General features: G+C 57.2%; 5 protein-coding genes across 5 annotated transcripts; 2 read left to right on the forward strand and 3 right to left on the reverse strand.

Annotated features, from left to right (window-relative positions):
- Positions 1 to 25: 25 nt before the first annotated feature.
- On the forward strand, positions 26 to 1,491 carry IDH2 (uncharacterized protein; the record flags this gene model as incomplete). Its single annotated transcript, XM_060597199.1, has 6 exons — positions 26 to 73; positions 155 to 223; positions 271 to 304; positions 347 to 399; positions 436 to 565; positions 704 to 1,491. 6 exons carry the CDS (start codon positions 26 to 28, stop codon positions 1,489 to 1,491), a joined length of 1,122 nt encoding a protein of 373 aa, XP_060454117.1.
- Positions 1,492 to 6,114: 4,623 nt separating this feature from the next.
- CcaverHIS019_0202140 (uncharacterized protein) lies at positions 6,115 to 7,555 on the forward strand (the record flags this gene model as incomplete). Its single annotated transcript, XM_060597201.1, has 5 exons — positions 6,115 to 6,403; positions 6,433 to 6,532; positions 6,565 to 6,904; positions 6,962 to 7,155; positions 7,186 to 7,555. 5 exons carry the CDS (start codon positions 6,115 to 6,117, stop codon positions 7,553 to 7,555), a joined length of 1,293 nt encoding a protein of 430 aa, XP_060454118.1.
- Positions 7,556 to 8,020: 465 nt separating this feature from the next.
- On the reverse strand, positions 8,021 to 8,535 carry CcaverHIS019_0202150 (uncharacterized protein; the record flags this gene model as incomplete). Its single annotated transcript, XM_060597202.1, has 2 exons — positions 8,021 to 8,386; positions 8,425 to 8,535. 2 exons carry the CDS (start codon positions 8,533 to 8,535, stop codon positions 8,021 to 8,023), a joined length of 477 nt encoding a protein of 158 aa, XP_060454119.1.
- Positions 8,536 to 10,259: 1,724 nt separating this feature from the next.
- On the reverse strand, positions 10,260 to 11,660 carry ncs1 (uncharacterized protein; the record flags this gene model as incomplete). The annotated part of the gene is made up of 9 exons (XM_060597203.1): positions 10,260 to 10,391; positions 10,450 to 10,583; positions 10,975 to 11,032; positions 11,070 to 11,108; positions 11,142 to 11,212; positions 11,299 to 11,347; positions 11,381 to 11,395; positions 11,552 to 11,562; positions 11,597 to 11,660. 9 exons carry the CDS (start codon positions 11,658 to 11,660, stop codon positions 10,260 to 10,262), a joined length of 573 nt encoding a protein of 190 aa, XP_060454120.1.
- A 776-nt stretch (positions 11,661 to 12,436) lies between these two features.
- On the reverse strand, positions 12,437 to 14,089 carry CcaverHIS019_0202170 (uncharacterized protein; the record flags this gene model as incomplete). The annotated part of the gene is made up of 2 exons (XM_060597204.1): positions 12,437 to 13,633; positions 14,012 to 14,089. The coding sequence occupies 2 exons, from the start codon at positions 14,087 to 14,089 to the stop codon at positions 12,437 to 12,439; spliced, it is 1,275 nt and encodes a 424-aa protein (XP_060454121.1).
- Between the last annotated feature and the right edge of the window lie 3,778 nt (positions 14,090 to 17,867).

The raw sequence follows: 17,867 nt of genomic DNA on the forward strand, positions 1-17,867 counted from the left end.
CCTCCCCCCTCTTCTATCCTTCACCATGTTCCGCTCTCACCGCGCCATCGCTACCACCTTCCGCAGCGCCCAGGTACGCCGTTCTCACACATCTCGGAACACCTTTCCCTCCACCCTCATCGCAACTGATGAAAACAACCATACTGACTCCCAGGTTGCTCGCGGCTACGCCAGCCAGGTCGGCGAGGTCACTGCAGCCTTTGCCCAGCCCATGGACGCCAACGTGAGTTTTATTGACTGCGACGAGCGCTGGCAATGCTAAACTGGCAGGGCAACTACCATGTCACTCTCATCCCCGGTGACGGTACGTCTTTGATGGGTCAGAAGGAAGGCGTCTAATCCGCAGGTATCGGTCCCGAGATCGCCGACAGCGTGCGCGCGATCTACTCGGCTGCGAGGGTGCGTTTGTTTTGAGGTGCAGGAGCTGACATGAAGGTGCCCATTGTTTGGGAGGAGGCCGACGTGACTCCCGTCCTCAAGGACGGCAAGACTGCCATCCCCGACGAGGCAATCCACAGCATCAAGAAGAACACTGTCGCGCTCAAGGGTCCCCTTGCGACTCCTGGTGAGTGTGGACATGGAAGAGCTGAGGCGGTGGACGGGAAAAGGCGAGCTTTGGGCTGTGTCTGGCTCAAGCTCGCGCCTCGGAAACCTCCTCTAGCCGTCCGGCGACGACCATCGCGTCAGCAGCACTAACGCGCAGTCGGCAAGGGCCACGTCTCGCTCAACCTCACCCTCCGCCGCACTTTCTCGCTCTTCGCAAACGTCCGTCCCTGTGTGTCCATCAAGGGCTACAAGACGGCTTATGACGACGTCAACACCGTCCTCATCCGTGAGAACACCGAGGGCGAGTACTCTGGTATCGAGCACGTGATTGTCCCCGGTGTCGTCCAGTCGATCAAGCTCATCACCTACGAGGCGTCGGAGCGTGTCGCGCGCTACGCGTTCCACTACGCGCGGACGTCTGGCCGTAACAAGGTCACCGCGGTCCACAAGGCCAACATTATGAAGATGTCGGACGGCATGTTCCTTACCGCGTGCCGTGCCGTTGCCCAGGAGTTCCCCGACGTCGAGTACGACGAGGACATCCTCGACCGCATCTGCCTTAGAATGACCCAGAACCCCGCGCCGTTCGCCGACCGCGTCATGGTCATGCCCAACCTGTACGGTGACATTCTCTCTGACCTTTCGGCAGGTCTCATCGGCGGTCTCGGCCTGACTCCCTCGGGCAACATTGGCCGCGACGCGTCGATCTTCGAGGCTGTCCACGGTTCCGCCCCAGACATTGCCGGCAAGGGCATGGCCAACCCCACCGCTCTCATCCTCTCTTCGCTGATGATGCTTCGCCACATGCGCCTCAACGACTTTGCCGACAAGATCGAGGACGCCACTCTGTCCACCATTGCTGAGGGCAAGCACATCACGCGCGACCTCGGCGGCAAGGCTGGCACCCAGGAGTACACGGACGCCATCATCAAGCGCCTCCAGTAAAATATCAGCAGTAGACGGGGCGAAGGGGGCTCCAACAATGCATCGGATAATACGATGGTGAGCGGGGCGCTCGGGCCCGCGAACCGCTATCGGGGTGTTGGCATTCCAGTTGCCCCGCGCGGTGGGCACGGCTTCGCGTGCCGGGTGTACTGATGATTGCGCGATAATGTAGCAGACGGCAGGTGTTGGGTCGGCACAGACGTGGGACCAGGTGTTAGAGGGCAGTCTAGTTTAACACGTCGAATCAGCGAGCATCTTGTTGCAGTGGGATCGAAGATGACTACTGGAATCTGTAGACATGATGCGCCAACAAGTCGGGCGCACCGACTGTTTGCTCGGGGGTGGGTGTTTGGTGGGTTCCCCTGCAGATAAGGCACGGTTAGTATTCGAAAATGGCAGCACGGGTCTGTCGGAGGTTTGCCCCGTGTCCTCTACCCCCTTCAAAAGTCCTTGTAGCCCTTTGGGCGCTCCCCATCATCGCCGACTGGACCGATCCGATCAACCCATCACCCCAGGCCCTTGTACATCCAAAATCCAAACAGTCCAAGAGCATGGAGGGTATCCATTATCTAGTTGTATCTGCCTTGTGTGCTGCTCTACGATATGAGTGGGCTTCCATCTTCCCCGCTACACTCGTCCTTTGTCGTGGATGGCGTCGTGATTTCTAGGTCGTTGACGTTATGCGACCGAGCCCGTCTCCGGGAAATGCCCGCCGCGGCGGATCAGGACCTCTGCGACGCGTCAGCTCTGTCTTTGTTGTCGGCGCCTCTGCCTTGGGAGCCGGTTCCAACACCCCGCTCCATGGTCTACGACTCACTGAAGAACTCGTAGCTGAGCCACGAAATGGCCGTGCTGGGAGCAACGGTAAGAACGCGAGGTAGCATACCGCGGCGCAACCCGTTCCATCCGTCGCGCTCAACAATGATGCGCAGAGCCTCGCCCATACCGCGTGCGTTGCGTATCCGCGGGTCGTCGCTGGATCCACGAGTCTGGAGCAACGTCTTGGCCACGTCAAGAGGGGTCGTCACGGCCGCTGCGAGACCACCGGCAATACCGCCCGCCGTCACGTGCGTCATAGGGCTGTACGCTCCGCCCGGGTTGAGCACGCCCTTGAGCCACTCGTACGCGCTAAACTGTACAGCGGTAAACGGCACAGTCATAGTCAGGGTGGTGGGGTACGAGACGTAGAAGGCGGCAATGCCTTCGTTGCGGTAAACGGTGCGCGCACAGTCCAGGACTTTGCGATACGGCGAGTCGATCATCTGCATGCGCTGCTTGATCACTTTCTGTCAGCTGCATCTCTCCAAAGACGTACCGTCAAAGGGGTTCATGAGTGCGTCCGAGGTGATACTCGCACTGGCTCCGGCAACGGCCGTTCCCGCAACACCCTTCCATCCGTCGGCGTGTCCGCCCGCAATCTCGCGCACAAACTCGTACATGCCAAAGTGGGCGGCGTGGGCTGGTCCAGCGCCGAGGATGACGGATCCCACACCGCGCCAAAGCGACTTGATACCTTCACCCAGTCGCGCACTGTTAAAGTGCTGGGAAAACGTCGTCATGGGCGCACGAGTTGCTGTTGAGGCCGCAGCACTGCCCGCCTCGGCAGTCAGAACGCTCGCCTGCAGTGGCTGGAGCACCTGCATGCGGGTCTGGTGTTAGCTGGGATTTTCCAACCTGAACCAGGGTGACTGCCCCGAATTCGCGATGACCGACCAGGAGCGGGGGCCGGAGCCGACCTGGTCGGCCGGCCTTGCCGAGTGGAAAATATCCACCCGCCAGCGCAACTTACCTTGATGCTGTCGACGGGGAAGATTGCCGCGTGCTCGGAGATACCGGCCTGGTGTTAGCTTGCAGATAATGGGAAGAGCGTGAGCGTCGGCGGCGCAGACTAGCTCCCAGTACTGAGCTGGATGGCTACTAGCCGAGCCGCGCTGGTCAAACGCTGGCCTTGCACCACTGCCGGAAAGCCTGAGCTGGCGACAAAAACACAAAAACCCACCATGGCACCGGCAAGCATGTTGGTGCCCCATCCATAGCCGATGGGGAGGGCCTCGTAGTCGTGGTCGTCCTCAAAGTCCTCAATCTCACGCGCAAGCTTGTCCATGTGCGCACCGTGCGGCTGGACATGGATACGCCCAGAGGGTCCGGACTGGTCGGTCATATCCAGGAGCTGGGGGGACTGGGACATTAGCCGAGTGCTTGGGAGGTGTGTGTAAAGGTGAAGAAAGTTGGGAGTGTGAGTAAACAGCGCCGATGGTGGCGAGTGCAAGTGTGAAGCCGAGTTTGAGTTTGAATTCGAGTTGGACTTGAACTTCAAGTTCAAGCAGGAACGGTCATGATAATGAAATGAGAGAACAAGGCCGCAGAGGGCTGAGGAAAGCATGCGTGGCCGATATCCCTTTCGCCGCCGACGACGGATGACGCACACCGCTGTCATCTGGCATGCCGCGACAATCAAAGGTACTCACAGTGGGTGTACCTCGACCTGGCCGTGTTTTATGCCGCGCGTAATGCGGCTTGTATTAGTTGGAACGAAGTGGGAGTGGGAGCTTGGGAGCTTGTGAGGATGGCGAGATGATCGGGGCAGTCGTCACCGAGACAGTTGAACAGTCGGAGCGGGATCAAAGTGACCGTTTTTTCAACCGCCGACTTTATTTGCCTGATTTGCGGCCTTTTAGCCACCTAAAGTTAATCTTTGATTAACGGGATCAAAATAGTCATAGGCCGCCTCTGAGATACTACGCTCCGCCAAAGTGCCGCGGGCTCCGAATATCAGATAACCCCTGTTCTTGACCCTATTACATACCCTATATACCCTATTAACCGCGTTGACACCGACTTATGCCGACGCCATCAAAAAGTAACATCTTATCAGACAAGGAGAAAATCAGACAAGGTGACATGCGTCTTCACTCTACTAGCTTGGCATTCCCCCTCTTCCTCCCGGCCTCTACCAACCTCTCGAAACGGCAAACGGCCGACATGTATAGTCTAAACTCGCAGGCGGGACCTGCCACTGTCCAGGTCTGGATTGACATTGACAGGGGGCACAGGCCACAGGCCATGAGCATCAGAGCAACGCATCGGACCCGAACACTCGCCCGTTCGCACCACTGTCATTTACGCCACCACCAAGAGAGCAAGGCTTGGGCCCATCCTAAACAACTAAAGCCCTCTATACTCCGACCATCATGCATGAGCTATCACAGTCGAGTCGAGGCTTCCTCTTCTTCTGGGTCCGGAATCTCCGCCCGCAACCGCGCAGCCTCGGCGATCACCTCGGCCTCGACGCGGATCCAGTCTCCTCGCCCGAGCTGCTTACTAGCAGCGCCATAGAATGCCAGCTTGCGTGCAACGCCACCTCGGCATGACCGCCAGCAGTCGGCGAGTACATGGTCTGCGCGTGGTGGGTCTGTCGTGATTGGGGGGTGGAAAAGTGTGGCCACCGTGTCGAGGAGGAACGCGAGTGTATGTACCTCACCTTTGTCCATCGCCTCCCACACGGCGGCCCAGGCGTCGCGGACGCTCTCATACCGCACCGTACTCCGTTCAGCGAGGAAGAGAAGGAGACGTGCGAGCTCGTCGCGTACCTCCTCAACCCCTACACCGGCGGCAGTGAGGTACTCGGGCGCGAGGCTGGGCAAGCGTAGGCTCATAAGAGCGTGGACGTATGCCATGCTGCTGTCAGCTATCAGGTTCACCATTTAGCTGCACCACGTACCACAGCGCAACGAGGTTGTATACGAGCTTGGCACCCACACCGGGTGGCGGGTTAATCGCCCCCACCACGTCGGAGGGAATATCTGGCGGCTGGGCGGCGCACGGCTTGTCGTCATCAGGCCCAGCCTCCCACCAAGGGAGGACGGATGGTCCGTCACGCTCGCCTTCCCCACCCTCAACTGCAGAGTGGAGGAGTGCGCGCGCCGCTGCACTCTCCGGATCGCTAATGGCGGCGAGGAAGGCGTCGCGATGTGCAGGCGGCAGGCGGCGCAGCAGCTCGTTCGAGTCGACGGTATCTGAGTCAGCTGGACGACAATCAGTCAGCTCACCGAGGTCGACACCCTCAAGCGCAGCGGCCAAGTCATCTTCGTCCTCATCATTCTCAGCCTCGAGGGCGGCAAGGACGTCCTCGCCCTCCGCGGCGCCCTCTTCGAAACGGCGGAGCATGTCGAGCATCGCTCGTCGTTCCTCAGCCTGCGCAGCAGGATCCTCGGCGATCGCGGTCCGCACAGAGTCCCTATAGAACGGCTCCGAGCACTGCGTATGTGCCTGTTATCAGCTGGCGTCGCTTGTAAACCGCTCACTGGATCACGGAAACATGCGAGGGAGCAATACGCGATATTACACCGCGGGCAGGTATACCTACTATCCGCGGCTCGACAGCTGGTGTCAGCAGACCCACGACCGACTCAGACTCACATCCCACATACGCGGGCGGGATGCGCCGCACCCTTCTTGGGTTTGGGCACGTTGAATGGCAGTCTGATCTGCCGTGGTTTGGGCTGGCGGATGCTCATGGGTGAGTGGGAGTTGGTGATCTTGAAAGGTGGAGGTGATCGAAATTTCGTACGTCATGCGTCATCGCGTTGACCGATGCCATCTTGACTTCTCATACACCACATAATGCCCCCAGCCCCACCAGTTGCGTTCGCGACCCTCGCCGCGCCGCTCCCTTCCAATCCGCCTGTGCGGGGAATCACGCCGTCCTCGAACCACCTCGTCCTCCGACATGGGACCGAGTTCATAACAATTGCGGACAACCAGACGTTACAGGCTGTCGAGCGGCTCGAGCGACACACAGGCCAAGTCACGTCCGTCACCGCCGAGCGAGGCAGTATCTGGAGTGCAGGGCTAGATGCGCTGGTAGTGCAATGGGACGAGCGGAGTCGGCGCCCAGCCGCCGAGATCAAGGGTACGCATATCTAGACCGAGCTGACCCAGCGTTCATCAAGCATCCCCTCCCTATCACCGCACTGGCAACGCACGACCTCGACAACCTCGTGATCGCGGGTACTGGAAGTGATTCCCTCATCATCTTCTGGTACGCTCATCTTATATGGAGGCTGACGGCAGGGACACGCGTAACACGTCCGAGCCGGCTTATACTCAGGCCACGCACGGGGACGACGTCACACACCTCTCCCTCCTTCCACCCACCGCCAAGTGGACAGCCAAGCCCGAGCCACTCCCCTCTCAACTTCTGTTGAGCGGGAGTAAGGACGGCACGGTCGCGCTCTCTGACCTCCGCCTACCGGGCGGGGAGGAGGGTGACGCCGCGCTCGTGGCCGCGGCGGAATGGGGTGCTGTCGAGGCGGCGGGAGCGTATGAATGGAAAGGAGGTATGCGAGTGTGGGCTCGTGGGGACGGGGTTGCAGGTTGGAACATTGTCGAGGGTGAGGAGGGTGGGTTGGAGGTGAGTTGGGCGGGCAGGTGTCGGGTATTCACCGTGGATTTGACGGTCTTACGCCAGTTTGTTGACCAAACCGAGGTCAAGTTCGAGAAGAAGAGTCTCAAGACACCCGACAACGGCCCATCAATCGCCCACCCCGCCGAACAGGAACGTCCCTACCCCGCCGCCATTCGGATCAACTACCTCTCCGCTGCCCTCCCCTCTATGGGAGTCAGCAGGGGCGGCGTGCCGATTCTGGGCGCTGGGACGGACGAGTATGTCTTGCCTGGACAAGCTGATACCAGTGGCGACATTGTGCTCCTGCACAGTGGGTCGACTCCCACCGCGTTCCTCATGTCCGGTCCCGAGGGACGTGGACACAAGGGTCCGGTGCGTGCGATGCACTACGCCACCTTCGATGAGGCGCTGTATACTGGCAGCGAGGATGGTGTTCTCGCGGGATGGAACCTCGCTTCGATCCCGCGGCTCGTTGTGGGCGATCCTGAGGTTGATGATGACGGGGGAGATGGGCGCGAGGATATCGATTCGGAAGACGAGAGCGAGATCGAGTCGACCACTACTGAGGAGAGCGATCGGAGTGACCGGAGTGACGACGAGAGCGAGGACGAGGAGGACATGTGGGGTCGGCGACCGGTGTATGGCCGCGAGAGGTAGCGAGGGAGCAGGGTATGGACCTTGGTTTGTGGTGACGAGTCGGGGTGATGTCGAGGGCATCTGCGACGGATGCGGGCTGACCGGCATTGATCTACTAAACCTTGCTTAACAACAACCACTGTTGGCGTGACGCATAGCCACTCACGCCCGATCCGGCCTCTGACACCGGCGTGGCTCGGAGCCGGAGCCCGCCCGTCGTCTTGTTCGGGCGTACGTGTCTGCCGTTGCTCCACACTTAATCACTTGCCTGGCTGCCGGGGGCCTAGACGGACCCATACCGTTCCGTTCTTTGGATAAAGGCCGCGCATACTGGATCGTGATAAACAGGACTCGCATCTGACGCCACACTCCGCCACGCCGACACTTTGGCCTGTGACATGCTATTGCGGCCATCTTCAGAGCATGCTTTGATACCAGCAACTCCTTTTCATTCTCATCTCGTTTCCACATACAAATCCTACTCTTTCACTTCGGCTTGGGCGTAACATTAACCGACACATCAAACAGCCCGCCCTGTACAGCCTCCAGCATCCCGACCCTACCCTCCATCTCGCCAACCTTACCAGCCAGCGCCTGGTGCTTAGCGCTAAGATCGGTATAAAGCGCAATAAGTCCCTCGTGGCGGGTGGCCAGCTCGACATGCTTGTCCTCGAGAACGGCGTGCTTTTCTTCCATACTGATGAGAGAGGAATGCTCGAGGGCCAGGTGGACCATGACGGCATTAACGTGCTGGCGCAGAGTGAGGAGGGAGGGCTCGTGCAGGACATGCGCGTAGCCCTTTACGCCATCCCACGTGAAGTCGGCGGCCTTGGGTGCCTCGCGCGACATGAGCTACCATTAGCTTGTGAGGGAGAGAGGGGGGGACGCACAAGAGAGGGACGGAGGGGGTGGCCATTGTCGCAGTGGATGCCGTCGGACTGGGTGGACCAGGCGTGCGAGTTGCAGCGCGGGCAGGGGGGGATGGGGAGGTCGACGAGCATTGTGGCTTTGGGTTGGGAGTGTGAGGAGTGGTGCTGAGGATATATAGTGTTGGGCGGTTAGATCGTTCTCACGCCCGTCGGGAAGGTATCGTAAAGTGAGGATTATTGCGTCTTGTAATGCCCGTCTATAGGTACACGTACACACTTGGGGCATCGGTGCGAATATTGCCAGACAATGGTGCTGTGCCCAATACCTGACGAGTGCTTGGTCGTGTGGCTCCGTCATTTCCATTGATACTGGTGGGTACATCTCCTTGGCGACTGGGGGGTAAGCATTGTGGAGGCTACGTGCAACTTCTTGAATCTGACAGTTACGGTGGGCCGCTTCGGATCTCTAGTGCCACAACCCATCCCCCCTGGGCAGGATGGTCTGAGAATCTGGTTTTCCTGTGCGCCTGAATCAAGATTTAGCGCTTGAGTGGCGGCTGCAGACCAACACAACATGGCGCCCTCGATGACGGCTGATCTACCGGCCACTGCCCAGATCTTGGTAAGAGTGTCGGCCACATGACTTGGAGGATAAGCCCCGATCTTTACATCGCTCGACCTCAATCTCTCCTTGTCTGCTGCAACTCCCGCCAAGACGTGTCCGAACAAACCATCAGGGCAAGGTATCCCCACCCTCGCCGACCAGATTCTGCCATAACGATATCCTCGATGCGGACATGAGCGGGAGTCGGAGAGGTCGAGTTGGCCAAGTATGACGCTTCCACTCCGTTGGCCTCATGAATCCATGGAGGTCCCAGACTTTTGCCTGCAGTGCATTGCATCATGTCGCCCTGGTGATCCGTCATTTTAGGCGCAGCACCCTGATGATAGAAGGCCACGTCTTGTAGAGGATGCAAAAAATTCGAACCACCTGGGCAGTGACTTGGCGTTTCGGTCGCTTTCGACCTTTACAACGCCACGTTTTGGTGCAGTGCCACTTTCATACTGTGGCGAGGCAAAGTTGGTCCAGTGTCCGACGAGTCAGAACTGGCTTTGCTCTCAGCAAGTCAGCGGACGTCTGGATTTTGGCATGCTTTGCCGCGTGTCTGTAGAGGGGTTGAGATGATCTACATGTACGATGACAGGAGGGAAGACTGAGACGCGGAGAATGACTTTTGCGAATGCAGCTGAAACTCGCCATGTCCAAATGTGCTGCCCTCCGTTGTGTCCATATATGCTGCCCTCCGTCGTGCCCATATGTGCTGCCCTCCGTTGTGTCCGTCGTGTCCATATGTGCTCCCCTCGCGTCCGGAGCGCGGAACAACAGTGTCAAGTTGACGTCGCCTCCGTCATCAGTTGGTAAGAACGGCAAAAATATGACCTCTGGCGGGATCGAACCGCCGACCTCATGCGTAAATCGTATTCACGTGTTAAGCATGCGCTCTAACCAGCTGAGCTAAGTGGCCTCCAATGGTTGGTGGATTTCTATCATCCCCCAGTTCCCGACAAGATTACGTAACATGAATTGATATCTGTTTTGTTGATTACCAACGTGTCCCATGTTCTGGAAGTCGAGGGGCGTGCTTCTGGCGGTTACGAACGCCGCGGTGACGTCGTCACGACAGCTCCACACATAGCCTGCCCCTCCAACAACCTCTGCCCGCCCAGCTACGACACACGATGCATCGACAGATGACATAACCTCGTGTACACTCAGCAATCTAAACTTGGAACCCTGTGCACCTGGCACCAACCTCGCTTCCGCACACAAGCGAACTCTCGCCCAAGCGAACACACTACACCAGGCCGTCGTACAGCGACAGCGCCTGGACAATCGTCGGGTCCTGCTTCGAGCCCTCCTTGAACTCGTCGTACGTGAGCTGGTGGTCCTTGTTCAGGTCCATGTTGCGGAAGATCTTGTCGACGCGCTGGGGTCAGCTGTGAACTTGGCCAAGCAGCTGGACCAGCGACATGAAACGTGCTCACCTTCTCAGGCGTGTCTTCGTCCTCGGGCAGGCGGACCATCTGACCAGTCATCTTGTAGATGGAACGGACAATCTGCAGCATCTCGTCGTACGTGATGTACCCGTCGCCGTTGATGTCGTACAATTGGAATGCCCCTGGGATAAGCTGCTGCGTTGGGTTCCAGAGCTCTTGTGTCATGGTCACATGCGCTTCGTGACAAGTCACTCAAGCTGACCCATTCCTCAGCGAAGATCGCCGACAGAACGCACAATGCGGCGCGCACGGGCCACATTGCCGGGCCGGCAGGCCGTGTGCCCATGAGGGGACTACCCCTACCAGCACGTTATGCAAATCCTCTCGGCGCCGTGCCACCGGCAGGCATGACTGTTGCTCGAGTGGGTCACAGCGTCTTCTGGCCTGATGGCTGGAAGCCCCACTTCACGTCCAGGCACTCTTCTCACGCCCAGACAGACAATTCGGCCCTCGACATCGCCGAGCGACCGTGCGCACCCTGCGCCGTCGCTTGGCACGCGCTCATCCACTCACATTTGAGCTTCTCGTCCAGTCGACCGCGCGACGTGACCGACAGCGCACAGATGAACTCCTGCAGTGTAAGCGGGCTTTCCATGACCGTACCGCACCTTGAACTCGATAGTCCCAGACTTGTCCTCGTCGAATACCTGTCGTCAGCCATGGCGGTGCGGGTGACGCACATTGAAGACATAGTCTGCGAACTGTGACGGGTCTCCGAAGGGGAAGAACTGGCGGTAGATCTTCTTAAACTCTGGATGTGAGCTTCACCCCACAATCGCTCTCGTCGTTATGTCTCTCTGCTCCCGCCTGAGTATGCAACTGCACACCATGACTCACCCTCCTTGTTCAGCTGGCCGCTAGGGCAGTCCTTGAGGAAGCCCTTGTACTGTCGTTAGCTCGCGCCTCCGCGCTCGCATACCCATTGCTGCAGTTCCTGTGGTCAGCCAAGTTTAGAAACACCCCTCCCGCCGCTGCGCAAAGCAACACTGCGGGATCGGTTCAGGCTACGGCACCGCCAGCATCCCGTTTCCGGGAAATACGGCAGGGTACGCCCGTCATCGACGGCCGCAGTCGTTGGCATGACACGCACCTTCTTGTCGACTGCGATCAGCGACGTCTGTACAGGTTAGCTCACAGTAAGTGTTCTTCTGGAGGTCGGCGAGCTCGTCGGCGCTCAGCTTGGACTGGCTCTTGCCCATTATTGACTAGTTGTCACGGGCTCGGTGCGCAGGCGAAGGTTCCAAGGGGGACACGAGGTCGTGCACAGGTGGAGGGTGGAGGGATGAAGGTAACGGTGAGGTGAGGAAGCAGGGAGAAGTGTGGAAGAGGGGTTCAAGAGTTTGTGTCTGAAGGAAGATGATCTGATTGACAATGTTAAGGACGTGTTGTGAGTCTGCCAATGTCGGAGGGAAGAGTAGGGGGGAAGGTAGGTTGATGGGTGGTATGGGGATGTGGGGTGGGAGGCGAGGGCGAGCCAAGGAACACTTAACAACTAGGGGAAGGGAGGAACCACGCGACATGATATACAGTGACGCAACCATCAAGCCAGGAGCCTAGGACTTGCATTAAGAGCATTAGCGGAACCTGTTGGCTCTAATAAACAGAAACGCCAAGACAAATGAGGCGGTGCACAACTCTACACAATCGATCACTAAATCGGGGGCCGACAAAGACTCGAACCTCGAACCTCGAACCTCGACCCTACCAAAACCCTCCTGCCATCCGCTTGCGTTCATTTCGACTTGCCAAGAAAACTCCCAAAATCAATCAAAGGCTCACAACAATAATGCATGCACTTGGCGCCAATTATCTGAATGTTCGGTGTCTCGATCACTCCTCGCATCCTCAAGCCCTCTACGGCAGAAACATCCCGAAACGCCGGAGGTAACTCTCTCAGGATATGTCCCAAAATTACAGCTAAGTCAACAACAACAGGCCACGCCTGGTCCACTGTCCCTGGTCGGTTCTATGCCCTCTACTCAAGCTTGCCGCCTAAGCCCTGGACGAGGCCGCCGATGAGGACACGCTTGACCGTCATGCCCTCTTTGTAGCGGCAGATGATCCAGTCGCCATTGCCGCGCGACGCAGCAGCGCGGACGACTAACTCCGCAGCCATGCGGCCCGTGTTGATGCGGTTCTCACTGTCCGAGTCGCTTCCGGGGTCGAGCGTCGACTTGAGCGCACGCCATGCGTCCTCGAGGAGCATCTGTTCCGGGTCGTCTACTGGGCCTGAGTTCGGGTGCGAGCCGCCAAAGGGGCAAGCAAATGACTGGCACAGCCGGGTGGCGAAGATCAACAGCCCAGGGTCGTTGACCACGTGCGAGTCGGCCAAGTGACAGCACGCCTTGAGGCGGGTCAAGAGGTCCGGCTGGCTCGGGTTTGCTGAAGCAGCTGCAGCTGCAGAAGCGGCTGCCGCAGCGGTCGCAGGCGACATGGGCGACTTGGTGTCCACAGGTGCGTGCATATTAGGCGTATTCGCGTTCGTGTTGTTATTTGTGTTGCTGTTCGGGTCAGGCCCGTTCTGTTGAGTCTGCATGTCGAACATGCCGAACATGGCTGGGAAGGGGTTGTTGTTGTTGTTGTTGTTGTTGTTGTCATGGTTGCCCGCGTTGAAGGCGAACTGGGGGTCCGGCGAGATGGGCAGCTGGAACGGAGTGGGGAGGTTGAAGTTATAAGGCGCAGGGAGATCTGTAGCGGGCGAGAACAGAGGCATCGCGCCAGCGGGAGTGGCCGTGTTCGTCTGGGGACGGACGCCGCCCACACCGTTGGGCGTGTTGGAATTGCCGGGCAGGCCGACGCTGACGCCGCCGGGTGAGAGGCCGGACAAGCTGTCAGTGTCAGAGTCACCGTCCTCAGCTGGTGGCAAGCCGCGTGCACGGCGCTCCCTCTCGCGCGCCTCCTTGCGGGCACGGACACGCTCGCTCATCGGCACACCACCCTCCTTGAGGGATTTGCCGCGGCCGGTTGGGCCCGATCCTATCTTGCCACGATCGGCGTCAGGAAGCGAGAGGAGAGCGCGGAGCTGCGAATTCTCGCCCTCAAGGATCATGATACGCTCCTCTAGAGCGGCAAGGTGCTCTGCGCGGCGCAGGCGGAATGCGCGCTGCACCTCACGAGCACGCGATGGTGGCAACTGGTCATTGGGCTTGCGGCCTCGGGGCTCGTGACGGTCCTGGAGGGGTTAGTAGGTGCGGATTAAGTGGGTGGAAATAAGGGGTAACGATAACATGGGTGGAGGAAGGTAGGGGTGGGTGGGCAAGCAGTGAAGACGGGGTTCATGACTGGTGACTGTGTATACGTTCCCCTCAAGCATCAACCAAGAGAGATGAAAACTAGTCGCGATAATGGCGACAGAATGACATAGTCGACGCGTGGCAAGTGTCTCGGGTTACATCGGCCATCATTGATAGCAACATGACCCGATTCTGGTGGCTTGAGTTGAGGGTGAAGGAAGGAGGGAGGGGTGGAATGGGTGGACGTGGAGCGGGAAGACCAAGGATGGGAATTTGCCACTCATTGTTCCCAATGACAAAAGGATGCATTGACGTACCTTTGATTGTTGTGGTACTGGAGTAGTTGCCGAGGATGTTGTAGCTTGTGCGGCGTTGGGAGCCGAAGCGTCGGTCATGACTTCCAGTTGTGTGATAACAATGACTTTGGAGTGACGGAGGGCGAGATTGCGTGAGTCAGAACGCCAACAGGCAAAGTGTTGAAAGAATGAGTGAAAGTGTGCAATCCTCTCAACCTTGCACTCTCCCCAAAACAATTTCACAATACGATCACACCTCGCAGCTCACATTTCCATTTCAACCAATCACATCACTCGTCGGCGATTCATATTCAAATCCCGAGGTGGCTACGGCCTTATGTCTCACATTCAATATCCTTTGTTCAATACAAAATACTAATGGGAGGTAGAGCGGAGGTTGGAGTTGTGGTTGGTTGTGAAATACGGCTCAATGCTCTTATCAGCACGTGCCCTTCCTAATCTGGATCGTATTCTCATATTCCAGCTTTCCTAATTCGTCTACGATTTTTGGCCGGCCATCTCCTCCGCTTTCAACTTTCAACTGCATCTCGATTATCACACCAGAAGCCTGTCGTTATCACACCTCTTGCCTCGATCGCACAAAATCAGAACCATCCAGATCTGGGTGGAGCCTCGATTATCACAACTCCCAGCCGATTATCACAGCGTCGGCCGGTCTCCATTATCGCAACACCGACATGTGATCCAGCTCGAAACCTCCACTATGGAGAGTTGGAGAGTTGGTCTTAATTGGAGCCCGAGCTGAGCTAGGAACTGCAAACAATGTGGAATGTTGAGAGATATCAAGGAGGTCAATCAAGATGCGTCCCAGCTCGGTCATGAGTTGAAATGCCAGTCAGAAATGTCATGTCTCAGTGTTTTGTGTTTTGCAACGCGGCGTCAGTTCGCACGTTCCCACTCTCGATCGCACGATCGCAACGGTCGAGGCTCAGCTCCACATAATTCTTATCGGCGGGGCTTCACGCGAGAAGCAGCCATGTTGTGGCATGCGATGCTGGACACTCTGGGTACACATCGACAAGCATCGACCCGTCCAAGCTCCAGTTCATTTCACTTGCTCGCTCTAGTGTGGCAATGCATGTACGAATAGACAGACCTCCGACACACACGGACATTGCGATTTCACCTCCGGAACTTGCGGTCCCACCCACCTCGTCCACCCAGCATGGGGCCGGCGTTCCAGCCGGGCCCAGCGAGCCCGCCGCATTCCTTACCAATTCCCACGATATGATGACAGCCAAACAAACCTCACACCATCGCTTGCCTTATCTTTGCAAAATAACTACATCTCAAACCAAACGCTCCACCGGTCAACCATTAGCTGTAATTGAATTAAATTTGGGCCGCTAATGCAGTACATTGAATTAATAATTAATTGGTGTGATATCCATAGGACATGACTGGACAAGGGCGGTCAACTGCGGCCGCGCCAAGTTGCCGATCGTCCCTCATTTCACAGACTTGCAATGCTGTCGAACGTTGTGCATGTGACGGTTCCATGCATGTGACTCGTTCCGCGGTCATTAGAGATGCCAGAGGACTGTGCCAGTTCCGAAGAAGTGAATGGCGGCACGTCATAGTGCCACGTGATCTGGGTCGGGTCGGACGCCGTGTCAGCTGCCACTACATCTCGCTCGTGATCAAAGAGGTGTGAGAGTATGCGCTCTGGTAGTGTGATCCACGCATGCACCAATGTTCAATCAACTCGTGCCCGGGTCACGAGACGGAACGTTGGTAGCACGTGCCATGCTGTGCGAAATGCATGTCATGTGCATCAACAGCCGCCAGAATACGAACCTGCGTAATCCCAACCGCGGTACTGCACAATGGCCAACACTGACGTGTGCACGTGCGCCACTGGATTGCATCTCCTCACCGTGGCTGGTGACTGTAGCAGCCACACATACCATGTCAACCGGCGGCATCGGGTCGCTAGCGAACTGATCTACAACGCCCTGCGGAATGCCTCAGGCTTGTCCAAGCCACTTGCAAATCGTTATTCGTCTTAAAACCCGGGTGGAGTACCCGGCACCGGTGATGCCTGAGCGAGGACAAAATGCCGTCAGGATGGACGTGCACATTTGCGCAGATGCGGTGTGACATCTACGGTGCATGCCAAGTGAATGACGATTTGCATCTCGGCTCGAGATTGACGCCACCATTGTTCGTTTTCTTTGTTGGTATCAATTATCGGAGCTTGACATATTGACATTGTCCTTTGTAGTTTACTAGCTCCGAAATTACAAGTCCGAGGTCGGATCTCGGAAACCCAGATCGAGATGTGTCTGAGGCGAGAACCATTGCGTTCTCCAGGGTTTGCAAGCCCCCTTGCTGAGAACTGGCATTGTCAGAGAGCTCGAAGATTCAACTGCGTCAAGTGTGAAACCGCAATCTCCGAGTCGGCCGAGTCGGGCCAGTCCGCCCGTCGCACATCTTCGGCATTCTTGATTCAGAAAGCCGAAATCACATTTGGCTGAGGGCATCACATCGCACTATCACATCTAGTCGAGGTGCAACGACGGTTCCAACACAACGCCTGCCAGATGCAACATGCCGGATATCCTGTGCAACCACTGCTGCGAGGTGCAATTGCTGCAATCTTATCACAACGATTATGAGAGCGACACATGCAATATCACAGCACTCATTGGTATCCTTTGTTCCCAGTATGGCTTGTAGTTGCCGCTCTCCCCCCGCAACTCCATCAACTGATACCCGCTGACCGCCGCAGTTTAGACAATCTCGCAGGCGCTCAGGCCTTGAATTTGTGGAGCGGCCCAGTCCGCCCGTTTCACATCTCGCCTGAACTGGACATGCAGAATACTGAGCCAGAGCGCGGATCAATTCAATTAACGCAATCTTCAACTAGTTGAATCGCGGTCAGAGCGCCGATGACATTTGTTTGAAGGGTATCACATCTCGCTATCACATCGCTGTAGAGGTGCAGCGGCGATTAACAGGACGATCTCTCTCTCCCTCAAAGTAACGCCGAGGTGCAATGGCTTGAATCTTATCACAAGTATTATCACAGATGAATATCACAGGTGAATATCACAGATGAATATCACAGTACTCAATCGGATGTACGTGGCTTGGCTATGTGATGTAGTTCCATACAGTATGACTAGCACGACTAGACATCTTCCGTCGGCGGTGACAGTCGTTCAACGTCATCACCCATAACCTAGGAGATTTCACAGCGCCCATTGCACTTTGCAGACAGGTATGCAGGCGTTTGGTTCTGTAGGAGGCCCTGTCCGCCCATCTCACATCTCATGGAAATGCTCGGCATTCTTCCCGAACTCGTCGAACCAGACTGCCAGAACGCCGAAATGACACTTGCCTGACTTATCACATCTCGCCATCTCGCCATCTCGCTATCACATCCCAGACGATGCGGATATCCAGCAGCTCCACGTCCAGCCTCGACAAACGGGCAATCACTGGATTCTTATCATTATCACACTCCATGGAGTATCACACACTTCTGTGAGTAATGCACCGCAAATCGCCTCTGTATCTGGATCAATAGAACCGTGTTATCACACCCTGAGCCGCAATTGATTTCAACGAGCGGGTCTGGGGGTCCGCTTCAGTGGTATAGGCAAGTTGGTACAGGCTGTTACCTAAAGCTGCCTCGTGGAGTGCTGGGTTGAGTGGACGGATGCAATCCAAGCCAGAGCTCCTCACGCAATCCACGTGTTCAGTACTCACGGTCCGCCGTACTTCCTGCTGCGGCCTCAGTTCCAATTTGGCTGGCAGTTCTTTTCCCGTCATGTCGTTGTGTGTGGCTTCGTGGCTGAGTCCGTGGGTTTGCGCCGTATCTGTAGGGGCCACGTTGCTGCGAACTGTAGGT

The sequence above is a fragment of the Cutaneotrichosporon cavernicola genome (assembly GCF_030864355.1).
Source record: "Cutaneotrichosporon cavernicola HIS019 DNA, chromosome: 2".
NCBI lineage: Eukaryota > Fungi > Basidiomycota > Tremellomycetes > Trichosporonales > Trichosporonaceae > Cutaneotrichosporon > Cutaneotrichosporon cavernicola.